Here is a 17714-nt window from a genome sequence, read left to right as displayed (position 1 = left end):
AATATGTAATTCTTCCTATAAATACACATTAAAATCAAATAACATATTTCTTTATATATTCCTTATATTCAGAAAACGGAAATGGGGACTTGCTCAGCTAAAATTATAGCCTCTTCAAAATCCTTCTCCATCACTTTTCTTCATTGTCCTCTTATTACCTGTTAGAAATCTTACATTTTAAGCATTGTATTCTTACTAGAAAGCCAACTCTGAATGGGAACAGGTCATATAAATGAGAGTAGCTGTATGTTCACTCATTTCATAACTTTCCTTTGTCCCCTTTTATTTACTAAAGATTAATTTGTATATGTTCTGGCAGTCACTGAGCTTACTCATGATGATAGCAAATAGCATATCCAACAACAGATACTTGTTCTCAAATAAGGCCTAGAGCACCAACAGCATCTTAGAGTTGACTCCAAGCTAAGCCTAGTAGAGCACTGGAGGTGAGTCACAGAAAAATATTCAAAAGAATGTCACTTTAAAAACATTTGAATATTCTCCATTAGGATACAGAAAAATGCTAGTTAAGTGAAGAGAGAGAAAGAACAGCCCATGTACCACTTGTGGACTTTCTGATCTATATCTGATAGCTGGTGATTCTTTTCTTTCTTCATGAATCAAGGTAAGGGTTCTCTGTAATAGAGTGGCTGGGGCTGAGTGTGTTTATACCAAGGTTTGTGAACCCAAACTGGTACATGGGCCAGGATAAAAACGCAAAGAAATGAAACAGACTGAATGTATGAGGCAGTAAAGATTGGTGGGGACCAGGAATGAACCAGAAAGTAGATGGCCCCTTTGAGAACAGTCACTAACAAGCCCCAAACAATTGTCTCTACCTAAGCCTGTAGATCCAATGTTGCCAGAACTTCCTATTATCTAAGAGACAGCAGGAATATTTATTTTTATTGGAGAACTCTCCCATTTTTAAATGCTGGCACTGAAATTAAAAATTTTAAGAAGTACCAGTGTGCCAATATTAGGTAGAGCAAATAAACCTATCTGGTGGGTCTGATCTGGACTTTGAGCTCACAATTTGGACCTTTGACTTGGACTCCATTTTACAGGAAACAACTTGAGCTACCTTAATCCATCTGGGAGCTGTAACAACTTTATATTTATGAAAGAAGTGAGGAAATATTAAGTAATATGCTTCCATGACACCTAAGTGTTGAAAAGTAACATACATGGTAGTAGTTTTCCCAGCGCCATTGGGCCCCAGCAATGAAGTAATATGCCCTTCGTAAAAGTTCAGACTGAGGTTAGCAACAGCAATTTTTGAGCCATAGTTCTTTGTGACCCCATGCAGGGCAACCCCAACTGTGAGATCTTTAGGTTCAGACTCAGTGTTGGAGGGAAGCATGTATTCAGGACCTGGAAAGAAATTAAGAAAAGAGTTGTAAGCTCACAAGGAAGAAAAATGAAGCTAGAGTTAGACTTTTCATTAATTAAAAATTGAAGACTATAAAAGCACAAGCCTCAAAGTAAAAAATAATTCCAGGAATAAATGATCTATTATAGTCTTCAGCCTTCTCACTTGTTTCAAAAATGAATGAGAGTGTTGGAACCACACTCTAAGGTTTATATTGCCTTTCTCTGTCAGAAAAAATAGTCTCAGAATACAGTATCATAATAATGAATTCTCCTTTATTCCACAGATCTCAAATACTCAAAACACAATTTTAAGGCTTGGTCTTCCAATTGGACAGGATGATATCTACTTACAGAATAAATGTCTACAGTGACAAGGCTCACTCAGATCTGTGGTTTATAGAATCGGTTCATTAATTACTCTCTACGTTTCCTTCAGGCATCACAAAAGGACCACTTATATGGGTCATCCTTACTTTATAAAGCTGACACTGCTCACCCAGTGTCAGTAAAACATGAGCCTTAAACTGTCTGTTCAGTGCTGGTGACGGGTTATGCTAAATTATCCATACTTGTTACTTGGTTACTCATGACTAGTGACAGATGGCTGAGGTGAGGGGTGCAGACTGGGGCCAAGGAACAAAGTTTTTCTCTGTGTGAATCTAACTGGAACACAAAGGGATCTGCAATCTTGGCCTAATTAGCACCATATGCTAACCAACTGAGCTAATGAGCTCAGAAAAAGCCACAATTTAATCTAAGAGTCCAAACACATATGTGTAGACATATTCATCCATGACTAAAAGGATAATTTTGCCATTTAGAAAAAGATAATTAAAATCACTAGTCATGTAAATTTTATATCACTTCTCTCATAATAATGCATGTTGTTGACCTACTTGTCTTACTGGCAGATGGGTTGGTGTTCTGCATCACGATATTAGTAAACTTAAGGCCATTGCTTTTCTCCTGCTTCACTTCTGCGCATCCCAATCGCTCCTTCCAATAGGAAGGAAGGAATGGAAAATACCATGGAGCTGCCATACCGTATGTACCTGTAACAAAAATGTATTAGGAAAAGTAATTATTAATTGATTGTTAACATTAAGCATCAGAAGCTAAATAACAGAGTACTTACTATACAGCGTTCAGGAAGTATTTTCATTTTTTTGACACTATATAAAACTAAAGTGGTCTCAGTTTCCAAAGTAAAGTAAAAAAGATAGCCTTTTAAAAAATTCTTTCTTTTTTAAACAGCTTCATTGGGTATAGTTACATACCATAAAATTTAATCATTGTAAGTGTAGAGTGAGATGATTTTTAGTAAATAAAGTTGTGCAACCATAACCACAATCCAAAAATTCCAATAACTCCAAAAATTTCTCCCATGCCCTTTGCAGATAATCCCTACTTTCAACCCAAGTTACAGGCAATCACTGATCTGCTTTCTGTCTCTATATACCTCTCTTTTACAGAAATTTTATATAACTGGAATAGAATAATAGTCTTTTATTCATTTATAGCATCAAAAATGTACAAATACAAATAAGGCTTAGTGGAAAAACTCCTGATCATGTTGAAGTTTTAACCACTTGAGACCTAGGAGGGGAATCCCACTAGTCTTGTTCCATTAGAACTGGATAAATTCTCCTTAGAATTAGGAGACTTGATTTTTGCCTTATAATATCTTGTTCTCCCATTTGGAAAGACTGGATTCCATGCTCCTTAATTCACTCTATCCTTTAAAGGAACATCAGAGAAAAAAACTCAACAGTGCATTATCTCATCCTGGAAAATTCTGTTTAGTTTGGGGATTTAAGTATTTCTTTTTGGTGATGATATGTGGCAAATAAAAATATTAGAAAATATATATTAGCAGATTTATAATAAATATAATTTATTACCATAAAAAAGCATGTATCTATAGGAAGCATGCTCGTACCTGGGAAAACGTTCCTGATATACCAAGCAATAAGGAAATAAATGAAAGAGTCGGCTAGGATTAGACCGCATAGCCAGCCAAACGAAGTGGTGTCATCCTGAACTGGGGAACTGTACATATTTTCCCACTGAAGACCTAAGAAGTGAACACATAGATTTATTCTTCTGTGAGACATATTGCAGGTGTGAAAGATAAAATCCAGTTGTAAAGGAAGTGAACCTACCAATGCCCTGCTCCTCATATCGTGCAATGTACTGACTTGCATAGCTGAAAGCTGTTGGGGACAGCAGGCTCTGTGAAGAAAATCAATGGCAATGATAGTTCTTATAGATTTCACACATTTCGCCCAGAGGAATCTTAACATACTTAAAACTTTGGGCACTTATATAGATAAAACTGATGTTAACTCTCTAAGCATATTTAAAAACACAGAGGTCCCTTACCAAGCATGCTACAACTCTGGAAGAAGAGGAGAGGAAATAGCAGAAAACAAAAGCAGTAAAATTATAACTTGAAAAATATTTATCAAAAATCCAAAATATATATATCTAAACTTATTAAATGTTGTTTAGCAATTTATAAAACCAGTAATAATAGGGTAATGCAATGTTAAGGCTAATATCAAATGAAATGTTAGGGTCCAGAAGATGTTTTTACTTCAGAGACTGACTTCAAGTGATAGAAGTTTTATGCATGAAAATATACAAAAATGTCAATTGAGTACTAATAATGCAACAAATTAAAAATTTAGATGTTGTTTAAACTCAAGGTGGTCAATGTCAAATGAAAGTTATTTATCACTTTCTATTTCCATAAACAGCAAAGTTTTAACATGACTCGCAGTCAATGATGAGCTTTACTTCTGCTTTCCAAATTTCAAAGTCAGTAAACTTAATGCTTTCGTTAAAATTCTTAAATTAATTCTTAAATTAATTTAGTACTTTAATTGAAAAAGCAGAAAATAATTCAAAATTGATTATATGCTCTCAGCATATTTGTCTTTATGCCTGTATGTTATATTATATGTCATAAAAAACATGAGAATTATTCATTTATGAGAATAATGCCAGTTATAGAGGCTCTAAGATATTTAAGGAATTGGGCCAAAGAGAAGTCAGAATCCTTGATGATCTTCAAAACTTGATGTATTACATTTTAACTGTTCTTTCTTCAGGTACTATCTCTTAATCACATATTATAGTTTTAGAAACCATGGAGGAAAAGTTTTCTTTTCATAGTCTTACGCTTGTATGGTAGACAATTATGTAACTGACTCTCATTAGGACAGTTACTCATATTTTGCAAACACTGAACTTTTACATTTAGATAAGTGTATTCTCAGTTGGAGAGCCAAAACCACCAAAAAAGGTCCATTATTTTCACACCCTGGCCATTCAGTTTTGACAGTTGACTCACCATGAATACTTTTATTATACAGCTCAACTCATTCTCAACTGTAACCAGAACAATAAATGGAAAAAAGGCAATGATGTAGATGAGGCTTCCAATCAGAGCTGCAATGTTGGTGTTGTTGAAGAAGACACTGATAAGGTAGCTCATGGCAAGAACTGAGAAGCTATAGTCCGAAAAATACAGGAACAAAATGAACCCATTTGTTTTAGGAAGAATATTGCCAAACTTGAGTATAATGATGAGGATGATGATGGTAACCAGTAAAAATCCAACACTCTCTATAAGCCAGGCAAAAAAGTGGCTGCAGGAATTTACACCCATCATCTTCATGTACTGTAAAAAGGAAAAAGTGTTAGCTCCTTCTTAAACTAATATACACTTAAATAACAATTATTCCTGTATCATTCCAAAATGTCCATGAGACTCTTCATACACATGGAACTAGGCATTTTAATGATTTATCTAAGTCTTTGTCCATGCTTGCTATGTAAAATTAATATGACCATTTATTCCAGCCTATCTTAGATTGTATGTTCCCAGAGTGCCCCAATATAATGAATGATTTGGATGGTGAGGTTTGTTTTGTTTATTGACAATTTCATTTTATAACTGGTATCTAAGTGATGTCTCCAGATTAAACTAGTTTAGAATAGATCATCAAAATTTACGGTATCCTCTGCAGAATTTTACAACATGAATTTGACATTTGTGCAGGCATGAATATTTCAAGTTGGTGAAAATCCATGGTTTACTTCAAATTCAATGTAGGGACTGAGGTAATACAACTCTATAATATTTTTACTAAACATGAATGAACAATACAATCAGTATTCATATTCCCGAGGGAAATAGAATAGACCAGATTCCTAAGAATTTAAAACAAGCAAACTTTGAAGGGGGACTTTCTGCCTTTTGACATAACATTCCCATCCTTAAAATCCCCAACAGTCTAGGTCAGGTTTGTCATCTTTGTTTTCCAAAAAGATGTCCATGAACCCAAAATGAACTCATGTATCTCAGGTAATCTATACCTCTCTCTCTCTCAGTTGATATTCTTTAATAACCCAGTGATATCCCTAGAGACCAAGGCATTCCACCAAGGTAGAAAAACAGACCAGCATGTTTGTGCATTAACTCAAAAGGATTCTGAAAGATCTGAAGTCCCTAGGACCTTGGGTGTCTTGAATTTGGTGACTTGAATTTGTACCTGGTTTCTAGTTTTAACAACTCTTGATTAACGTTAAGCTTATGAATGTAAATTCCATTTAAAAAAAGAACAAAAGAAATGTTCCACTAACAGCTTTATAATCCAGTATTTTTTCTGTAAAATGAAGGACTTTCAATGCCCTCCCCCTTTAAACCTAACTTGTCCAGGAAAAAAAAAATAAAGGGAACGTGCCAAATCTTTTGCTCTACAAGCAAAATTGTGAATTTTACTTTTTGCCTTTGCAACTTATTACATTTTGATAATTCTGCTGCTCCAGTTGTTACCATGGAAACAGCTACCTGACTAGCAAGAGTCTAAGCTGTGGGCCTTAAGCTAATCACCACTGTGGAAGACCTGTGACTTTTCCTCTTAACTTTGCCTTTTTCCTTACCCTCTTCTCTCCTACTACTTCTCTCCTCCCAGACCCTGCCACACTTTGCAGTAAAGACTCAATCTATGTTTCCACAGGAATAAATGCGTGGGTCAAAGTAAAAAAATCAGCATGGAGTGAAGATTCACTATGGAAGGTTTTCTCCAATTGCTATGTAGCTATCATTGAAAAGAAAACTATATTTTGGTGTGAAAAAGACCTCACAGATCTTATTTTAGCAATTCTTTCCCTGCACCCTACCCCATTTGAGAAATAACTGTGTCATGTTTGATGACTTCATTTCAGAGATATTTACCAATTTTTTGGTGACTTTCCAGTTATTTGTATTTTGACGTTTTTACTGAGTGTAATGCCTATTTGAATATAAATAAATGGGGAGTTACAGAACCCATATAACTACCCCAAAGCTGATATTCACCACCTAATTTCATGTGACCTATACAAAAAATATTCCCCCCCCCCCACAGCAATGTATGTCAGTAGGAGGCAAGTCACTATATTTTACAAGGTGGATATACAATATCAAGGACTCTATCAAGGACATGAAATACAGCTGACTTAATGTATAAATATGTTTTCCTTCCCTGACAATGGATAACTTCAGTATAAAGCATTTAAATATCTAGAAAATTCTCCATTCATAGCCTTGTTAAAAAATAATTTAGCAAACCCAAAGACCAGGACTGAAGGTGTTGATCACCGTAATTTTGAAATTTTCAAGGCTCAAGATCAGATTTCTATTCCCAAGAGTTGGTAAAAGTTGGAGACTGATCATTGCTTTTTTTTTTTTTTTGTGGTACGTGGGCCTCTCACTATTGTGGCCTCTCCCGTTGCAGAGCACAGGTTCCAGACGCGCAGGCTCAGTGGCCATGGCTCACGGGCCCAGCCGCTCCGCGGCATGTGGGATCTTCCTGGACCGGGGCACAAACCTGCGTCCCCTGCATCAGCAGGCAGACTCTCAACCACTGCACCACCAGGAAAGCCCCGGATCATTGCTTTTTATCAAAACAGATCAGGTTAGGTGCTTCCAAAAGTGTTTGCTACTTAACATTCTAGATCAAACTTCAATGTTAACCTTCAGGATTTTATGCCATGAGAACAGCTGTTATTCATAAAGAGAAAAGGCAATGAGACCATGTAACTCATCCATACATTATTCAGATTCACTGCCAACTTCGAGATAATCAACAAGACCAAACTTGCTAATGGAAGGTCACCCACAGAGAACGGCTGGCGTTAGTGTCTCCTCAAGGTGACAGACTCAGGTGTTGGCTTTGTAATCAGAGTCACTTTTCTCAAGCCCCCCAAACCTGCTGGAGCAATTCATCAATATCTGATAACGTGTTACTCAGGAAAACCCCTCTGCACAGTGGTCAAAGTCTGTTCCAGTTCTTGGCAGAAAATAATGACAAGAAAGAGATTCTGTCAGATTGTGGATAAATGTGTCACATTCAAGAGAAGCTTATGCACAGGGATTGACATTAATGTTGTCAGGAAAAGAAATCATAAATATACATATATTTACTTGACAGCAATGTCTTCATTCAATTCAACAAGAATGTCAAGCACTGGTTGATAAGAAATAATAACATTTTCTACCTCAAATTTTATATCCTATTATAGATATTTATGTTATTGTTTTTAGTTAAGATATAAAGGATATTGTGATCATTACTTGGATTATTCCAAATTCTCACTAGTAGGATGGATAGTGTGTACTAAGAAGACATAAAAAAGAATAAACTAGGCAGAAGGGGAGAGGCAGCATGACCAAAGGAGGGCCTCTGGGGTGTGGAGTTCTGGAGTTTGGAGGAAAACATATCCCCTTTCTCACAGAGCTGAGGTTGAGGAACAGTTGCCTGGCTGCATAGAGTGTAAAAGAGAACCTGGGTGGGAAGGTCTCCATGCCACTTACTGTGAAAAAAGTAGAGGCATAAAGAGGCTAAATAATTAGTCAAAAATGAAACAGCCAGGAGACCTTCATGATGGCAGAAGAGTAAGACGTGGAGATCACCTTCCTCCTGACAAATACATCAGAAATACATCTACAGGTGGAACAACTCCTACAGAACACCTGCTGAACGCTGGCAGAAGACCTCAGACCTCCCAAAAGGCAAGAAACTCCCCACATACCAGAGTAGGGCAAAAGAAAAAAGAAAAAACAGAGACAAAAGAATAGGGACGGGACCTGCACCAGTGGGAGGCAACTGTGAAGGAGGAAAGGTTTACACACACTAGGAAACCCCTTCGCGGGCGGAGACTGCGGGTGGTGGAGGGGAAAAGCTTCGGAGCCGCGGAGGAGAGCGCAGCCACAGGGGTGCGGAGGGCAAAGCGGCGAGATTCCCGCACAAAGGATCGGTGCCGACTGGCACTCACCAGCCAGAGAGGCCTGTCTGCTCACCCGCCAAGGCAGACGGGGGCTGGGAGCTGAGGCTTCGGCTTCAGAGGTCAGATCCCAGGGAGAGGACTGGTGTTGGCTGCATGAACACAGCCTGAAGGGGGCTACTGCGCCACAGCTAGCTGGGAAGGAGTCCAGGAAAAAGTATGGAACTGCCTAAGAGGCAAGAGACCATTGTTTCAGGGTGCACAAGGGAAGGGGATTCAGAGCACTGCCTAAACAAGCTCCAGAGACAGGCACAGGCCGTGGCTACCAGCATGACACCAGAGACGGGCATGAGACGCTAAGGCTGCTGCTGCAGCCACCAAGAAGCCTGTGTGCGAGCACAGGTCACTATCCACACCTCCCTCCCAGGAGCCTGTGCAGCCCGCCACTGACATGGTCCCGTGATCCAGGGACAACTTCCCCAGGAAAACACACGGTGCACCTCAGGCTGTCACAACATCATGCCGGCCTCGGCCACCACAGACTTGTCCCATGTTCCGTACCCCTCCCTCCCCCCGGCCTGAGTGAGCCAGAACACCCTAATCAGCTGCTCCTTTAACAACGTCCTGTCTGGGCGGAAAAAGACGCCCTCAGGCGACCTACATGCAGATACGGGGCCAAATCCAACGCTGAAGCCAAGGAGCCTTGTGAACAAAGAAGAGAAAGGGAAATCTCTCCCAGCAGCCTCAGGAGCAGCGGATTAAATCTCCACAATCAACTTGATGTACCTGTATCTGTGGAATACCTGAATAGACAACGAATCAGCCCAAAATTGAGGTGGTGGACTTCGGAGCAATGATATATATATTTATTTCCTTTTTCTCTTTTTGTGAGTGTGTATGTGTATGCTTCTGTGTGTGATGTTGTCTGTATAGTTTTCTTTTACCATTTGTCCTAGGGTTCCATTTGTCTGTTTTTTTTTGTTTGTTTGTTTGCTTATTTTGTTTTTGTTTTTAGTATAGTTTTTAGCACTTGTTATCATTGGTGGATTTGTTTTTTGGTTTGGGTGCTCTCTTCTTTCTTTTTTTAAATTACTTTTTAATTTCTTTCATTTTTAATAATTACTTTTGATTTTAATAACTTTATTTCTCTCTCTCTCTCTCTCCCTCCCTCCCTCTCTCTCTCTCTTTCTTTCTTTCTTTTTTTCTCTCTTTTCTTCTGAGCCATGTGGCTGACACCGCCTCAGTGCTCCAGCTGAGTGTCAGGCCTGAGCCTCTGAGGTGAGAGAGCCGAGTTCAGGACATTCGTCCACCAGAGACCTCAAGCTCCATGTAATATCAAACGGTGAAAGCTCTCCCAGAGATCTCCATCTCAACGCTAAGATCTAGTTCCGGTCAACAACCAGCAAACTACAGTGCTGGACACCTATGACAAACAACTAGCAAGACAGGAACACAGCCCCACCCATTAGCAGGGAGGCTGCCTAAAATCATGAAAAGGTCACAGACACACCAAAACACACTAACAGACGCAGACCTGCCCACCAGAAAGACAAGATCTAGCCTCATCCACAGTCACTAGTCCCCTCCACCAGGAAGCCTACACAACCCACTGAACCAACCTTAACCACTGGGGGCAGACACCAAAAACAACGGGAACTACGAACCTGCAACCTGAGAAAAGGAGACTGCAAACACAGTAGGTTAAGCAAAATGAGAAGACAGAGAAACACACAGCAGATGAAGGAGCAAGGTAAAAACCCACCAGACCAAACAAATGAAGAGGAAATAGGCAGTCTACATGAAAAAGAATTCAGAATAATGAGAGTAAAGATGACCCAAAATCTTGGAAATAGAATGGAGAAAATACAAGAAATGTTTAACGAGGATTTAGAAGAACTAAAGAGCAAACAAACAATGATGAACAACAAAATAAATGATATTGAAAATTCTCTAGAAGGAATCAATGCAGAATAACTGAGGCAGAAGAAAAGATAAGTGACCTGGAAGATAAAATAGTGGAAATAACTGCTGCAGAGCAGAATAAAGAAAAAAGAATGAAAAGAACAGAGGACAGTCTCAGAGACCTCTGGGACAACATTAAATGCACCAACATTTGAATTATAGGGGTCCCAGAAGAAGAGGAAAAGAAAGGGACTGAGAAAATAATTGAAGAGATTATAGTTGAAAACTTAATCTAATATGGGAAAGGAAATAGTCAATCAAGTCCAGGAAGTGCAGAGAGTCCCACACAGGATAAATCCAAGGAGAAACAGGCCAAGATACATATTAATCAAACTATCAAAAGTTAAATACAGGGCTTCCCTGGTGGCACAGTGGTAGAGAGCCCGCCTGCTGATGCAGGGGACGCGGGTTTGTGCCCCGGTCCGGGAGGATCCCACATGCCGTGGAGCAGCTGGGCCTGTGAGCCATGGCCGCTGAGCCTGCGTGTCCGGAGCCTGTGCTCCGCAATGGGAGAGGTCACAACAGTGAGAGGCCTGCGCAACGCAAAAAAAAAAAAAAAAAAAAAAAAAAAAAAAGTTAAATGCAAAGAAAAAATATTAAAAGCAGCAAGGGAAAAGTGACAAATAACATACAAGGGAATCCCCATAAGGTTAACAGCTGATCTTTCAGCAGAAACTCTGCAAGCCAGAAGGGAGCGGCAGGACATATTTAAAGTGATGAAAGGGAAAAACGTACAACCAAGATTACAGTACCCAGCAGGGATATCATTCAGATTCAATGGAGAAACTAAAACCTTTACAGACAACCAAAAGCTAAGAGAATTCAGCACCACCAAACCACCTTTACAACAAATGCTAAAGGAACTTCTCTAGGCAAGATACACAAGAGAAGAAAAGGACCTACAACAACAAACCGAAAACAATTAAGAAAATGGTAATAGGAACATACATATCGATAATTACATTAAATGTAAATGCATTAAAGGCTCCAACCAAAAGACATAGACTGGATGAATGGATACAAAAACAAGACCCATATATATGCTGCCTACGACAGACCCACTTCAGACCTAGGGACACATACAGACTGAAAGTGAGGGGATGGAAAAAGGTATTCCATGCAAATGGAAATCAAAAGAAAGATGGAGTAGCAATTCTCATATCAGACAAAAAAGACTTTAAAACAAAGACTATTACAAGAGACAAAGAAGCACACTACATAATGATCAAGGGATCAATCCAAGAAGAAGATATAACAATTGTAAATATTTATGCACCCAACATAGGAGCACCTCAATACGTAAGGCAAATGCTAACAGCCATAAGAGGGGAAATCGGCAGTAACACAATAATAGTGGGGGATTTTAACACCCCACTTTCACCAATGGTCAGATCATCCAAAATGAAAATAAATAAGGAAACACAAGCTTTAAATGATACATTAAAAATGATTGAATTAATTGATATTTATAGGACATTCCAGCCAAAAACAACAGAATACACTTTCTTTTCAAGTGCTCATGGAACATTCTCCAGTATAGATCATATCTTGGGTCACAAATCAAGCCTTGGTAAATTGAAGAAAACTGAAATCATATCAAGTATCTTTTCCGACCACAAAAGTATGAGACTAGATATCAATTACAAAAAATAACCTGTAAAAAGTACAAACACATGGAGGCTAAACAATACACTACTTAATAACCAAAAGATGACTGAAGAAATCCAAGTGGAAATCAAAAAATTCATAGAAACAAATGACAATGAATACACGACAGCCCAAAAGCTATGGGATGCAGCAAAAGCAGTTCTAAGAGGGAAGTTTATAGCAGTACAATCCTACCTCAAGAAACAAGAAACATCTCAAATAAACAACCTAACCTTACACTTAAAGCAATTAGAGAAAGAAGAACAAAAATCCTCCAAAGTTAGCAGAAGGAAAGAAATCATAAAGATAAGATCAGAAATAAATGAAAAATAAATGAAGGGAACAATAGCAAAGATCAATAAAACTAAAAGCTGGTTCTTTGAGAAGATAAACAAAATTGATAAACCTTTAGCCAGACTCATTAAGAAGGGAGAACACTCAAATCAACAGAATTAGAAATGAAATAGGAGAAGTAACAACTGACACTGCAGAAATACAAAGGATCATGAGGGATTACTACAAGCAACTCTATGCCAATAAAATGGACAACCTGGAAGAAATGAAGAAATTCTTAGAAAAGCAGAACCTTCTAAGACTGAACCAGGAAGAAATAGAAAATATAAACATACCAATCACAAGCACTGAAATTGAGACTGTGATTAATAACCTTCCAACAACCAAAGCCCAGGACCAAATGGCTTCACAGGAGAATTCTATCAAACATTTAGAGAAGAGCGAACACCTATACTTCTCAAACTCTTCCAAAATATAGCAGAGGGAGGAACACTCCCAAACTCATTCTACGAGGCCACCATCACCCTGATACCAAAACCAGACAAAGATGTCACAAAGAAAGAAAACTACAGGCCAATATCACTGATGAACATAGATGCAAAAATCCTCAACAAAATACTAGCAAACAGAATCCAACAGCACATTAAAAGGACCATACAACATGATCAAGTGGGGTTTATCCCAGGAATGCAAGGATTCTTCAATATACACAAATCAATCAATGTGACACACCATATTTACAAACTGAAGAATAAAAACCATATGATCATCTCAATAGATGCAGAAAAAGCTTTTGACAAAATTCAACACCCATTTATGATAAAAACCCTCCAGAAAGTAGGCATAGAGAGAACTTACCTAAACATAATAAAGGCCATATATGACAAACCCACAGCCAACATCATCCTCAATGGTGAAAAACTGAAACCATTTCAAGTAAGATCAGGAACAAGACAAGGTTGCCCACTCTCACCACTAGTATTGACCATAGTTTTGGAAGTTTTAGCCACAGCAATCAGAGAAGAAACAGAAATAAAAGGAATCCAAATCAGAAAATAAGTAAAGCTGTCACTGTTTGAAGATGATATGATACCAAACATAGAGAATCCTAAAGACGCCACCAGAAAACTACTTGAGCTAATCAATGAATTTGGTAAAGTTGCAGGATACAAAATTAATGCACAGAAATCTCTTGCATACCTATACACTAATGATGAAAAATCTGAAAGAGAAATTAAGGAAACACTCGAAATTACCACTGCAACAGAAAGAATAAAATACCTAGGAATAAACCTACCTAAGGAAACAAAAGACCTGTATGCAGAAAACTATAATACAGTGATGAAAGAAATTAAAAATGATACAAACAGATGGAGAGATATACCATGTGCCTGGACTGGAAGAATCAACATTGTGAAAATGACTATACTACGCAAAGCAACCTACAGATTCAATGCAATCCCTGTCTAACTACAGTGGCATTTTTCACAGAACTAGAACAAAAAATTTCACAATTTGTATGGAAATACAAAAGACCCTGTATTGCTCAAGCAATCTTGAAAAGGAAAAACGGAGCTGGAGGAATCAGGCTTCCTGACTTCAGACTATACTACAAAGCTACAGTCATCAGACAGTATGGTACTGGCACAAAAACAGAATTATAGATCAATGGAACAAGATAGAAAGCCCAGAGATAAACTTATGCATATAGGTCACCTTATCTTTGGGGCATAATGAATCTTAAAAGATTTTGCACAGCAAAGGAAACCATAAACAAGATGAAAAGACAGTGCCCAGAATGGGAGAAAATATTTGCAAATGAAGCAACTGACAAAGGATTAATCTCCAAAATTTACAAGCAGCTCATGCAGCTCAATATCAAAAAAACAAACAACCCGATCCAAAAATGGGCAGAAGACCTAAATAGACATTTCTCCAAAGAAGATATACAGATTGCCAACAAATACATGAAAGGATGCTCAACATCATTAATTATTAGAGAAATGCAAATCAAAACTACAATGAGGTATCACCTCACACCTGTCAGAATGGCCATGATCAAAAAATCTACAAAAAATAAATGCTGGAGAGGGTGTGGAGAAAAGGGAACCTTCTTGCACTGTTGGTGTGAATGTAAATTGGTACAGCCACGGTGGAGAACAGTATGGAGGTTCCTTAAAAAACTAAAAATAGAACTACCATATGATCCAGGAATCCCACAAATGGGCATATACACTGAGAAAACCATAATTCAAAAAGAGTCATGTACCACAATGTTCACTGCAGCTCTATTTAAAATAGTCAGGATATGGAAGCAACCTAAGTGTCCATCGACACATGAATGGATAAAGAAGATGTGGCATATATATACAATGGAATATCACTCAGCCATGAAAAGAAATGAAATTGAGTTATTTGTAGTGAGTTGGATGGACCCAGAGTCTGTCATACAGAGTGAAGTAAGTCAGAAAGAGAAAAAGAAATACCGTATGCTAACACGTATATATGGAATCTTAAAAAAATAAAAATGGTTATGAAGAATGTAGGGGCAGGACAAGAATAAAGATGCAGACGTAGAGAATGGACTTGAGGACATGGTGGGGGGAAGGTTAAGCTGGGACGAAGTGAGAGAGTGGCATGGACTTATATATATTATCAAATGTAAAATAGATAGCTAGTGGGAAGCAGCTGCATCGCACGGGGAGATCAGCTCAGTGCCTTGTGACCACCTAGAGGGGTGGATAGGGATGGTGGGAGGGAGACACAAGAGGTAGGGGATATGGGGATATATGTATACATACAGCTGATTCACTTTGTTATACAGCAGAAACTAACACAACATTGTAAAGCAATTATACTCCAATAAAGATGTTAAAAAAAAGAATAAATTAGCATTCAAAAAAAAAAGAAGACATAAAAAATTGCCTCAAGTGAAGCACCACAGGACTACAGACTCTTGCATAAGTTTTGGTAATCTGTCTGCTGACCACAGATATTTTAGGTTACCTGTCTGAACTGAGAGAGAGGACAACTCCAAAATTTTGTCTCCAAAGCAATATAAACCATCAAGTCCCCATAAATGACTTATATTAGAGCAAAGAGATGAAACTAACCACGAAACTGAGAACATAATGTGAAAAACAACTCTTTGGTGTGATATAAAACCAGCTTTTGTACAGATTTAATATTTTAATTTTAAAAAGCAAGGAATGCAGAATAAAACTCAATTGCAAGACATTTTGAAATAGCTTTTTTTTTTTAACTACAGGCTTAATTTTATCAATAAACTTATTGGGCATTAGTATTTTGCTAAATTTCTTTAACAAGTTAAAGGAGTTTACTAGAATCATACCATAACAAGTTCAAAGGTGAATGGCTTCACTGAATTAGCAACTGACCTGGTTTCTCTGCCTAGCTGTGACAACAATTACAGAAGGAAAAATGTTTTATTTGTTTGTTTACTTTTTTATTCAATTGGGAAAAGGAAGAAGAGAATGGGCAGCTTTAGATCTTAGTAAATATTAAAATGATAATATTAAAAAGTGCTCTTGAGTCGCTGGTAACCTAAGAGTTTATCCACCATCATCTTCAAGAGTCGTTAGGAGTCTAGGCTACTAAAATAAAATTGTGAGAGAGAAGGTAGCTATGACATGGAAAAGAATTGGTCAGAAGTCCAGACACTTGAGTTTTAGACCCAGATCTACCATTATCTAGCCCATAGTTTTCATCAAGTCACCTCTCACTTTCTGGGCTCAGCTTTTTCATCTTTAAAAAGGAGGAGGTTAGTTTAGAACTGTTGGCAGAGGAGGGAGGCTGAGCAGGGGCATTAGCAATATTCTACTCATTCCACACCAGCTTCCATCAACTCATCTCACGAATAGACCATATTCCTTTAAATTTAGGGCACTGCTAATTTTAAGATGTGTCATTATTTTACATGCCACCAAGAAAGAAAAATCACTGCCAAATAAATTATGACACCCTATCAAATACATCTCAATTTCAGAGGCTTTAAAATGTGAAAAAAAAAATCATTCTTAGAATTGATAAAAAAATGAATAATCGAATACCTCTTCTGTTCTGGCAGTGAGAAAGTACATTCTGGAAATATGATGCTGAATGAAGTCTAGATGACAAGACTCAGAGAGTTTAAGGGACTGGGACCAAGTGAATATGAACTGGAAGACCCAAAGCCTTATTTTCTGCTTCCAAGTTCAGTGATCTTCCACTATGTAACTTTGACCCCCAAGACCAGCTAGTTAAATTTTGAAAGTAGATGCCTGCAAAATGAAGACACAAAGCTACCAAACAGAAACTGGTTCATTGCTAAAAATGTCTTTCATGTCTTCTATTGAGAAAAACTCTTTATTGTGCTTTGATGTTTTTTGATGACATCCATAGATGCATTCAGAGAGTACTATTTATTTATTTATTTTTTGGCCATGCCATGCAGCATGTAGAATCTTAGTTCCCCGACCAGGGATTGAACCCACTGCCCCCTGCATTGGAAGTGCAGAGCCCTAACCACTGGACCACCAGGGAATCCCCCAGAGAGTACTATTTTCAAACCAAAATAATACAGAATGCATGTATTTTACATATACGTATATAATATATACATAATAGACATATCACAACACATATACACACACGCACATGCTTATATTTACTTATATTTTTAAGGTAGATTACTTATTGTGCTGTAGAAAAGAACTCAGTTTCTATCACAGTTTTCTATTTCAAAGTTTTCCTTTAATTTGTAAAGATTCACTTCTGAGTACCAGGAACCTGACAGAGAAATATAAGGTAGAAGCTTGCAACCAAAGTTATGGTCCAGGGCATGGATTCGAGTTTCTAAATTGGGGTTAAGAAAACATTGTACACAGTCCTGGAAACAATGGGGCTCAAACCAGTTGATGAGACTTCTACCAAATTATAACTGAAATATAAAAATTCAGCTGAAGATCACCCAGAATTCAAATAGGAAAGGTAAAAAGTGTGGGTTCAAACTCTAGGACAGCCCTGGAAGTCTGATGTTGAGCTGACAAAAACATAAAGCAGTAATTTGTACTTTGTAAGGAGAAATAATCAATTGCTTAAAAGCACTGGCAAAGTAAGTCTGAAAAGTACAATTGGGCTAACAGGTTACTCTAACCTCATTG

At 37.9% G+C, this 17714-nt stretch overlaps 1 protein-coding gene across 2 annotated transcripts in view; it reads right to left on the bottom strand.

The window, feature by feature from the left end:
• Positions 1-17714, bottom strand: part of ABCA12 (ATP binding cassette subfamily A member 12) — a gene marked incomplete at its 5' end in the record, with an annotated part of 180642 nt that overhangs the window by 45238 nt on the left and 117690 nt on the right. The window contains 5 exons of one of the 2 annotated variants that reach the window (XM_082630169.1): positions 1188-1374; positions 2271-2426; positions 3314-3448; positions 3537-3606; positions 4730-5059. In XM_082630169.1, the coding sequence (XP_082486295.1) occupies positions 1188-1374; positions 2271-2426; positions 3314-3448; positions 3537-3606; positions 4730-5059 (878 nt within the window). The remainder of the gene's footprint in view (positions 1-1187; positions 1375-2270; positions 2427-3313; positions 3449-3536; positions 3607-4729; positions 5060-17714) is intronic. The other variant, XM_082630170.1, reaches the window with a different exon arrangement.

The sequence above is a fragment of the Mesoplodon mirus genome (genome assembly GCF_964341445.2).
Source record: "Mesoplodon mirus genome assembly, chromosome: 8".
NCBI classification, from domain to species: Eukaryota; Metazoa; Chordata; class Mammalia; order Artiodactyla; family Ziphiidae; genus Mesoplodon; species Mesoplodon mirus.
This window is presented reverse-complemented; position numbering and strand designations above follow the sequence as displayed.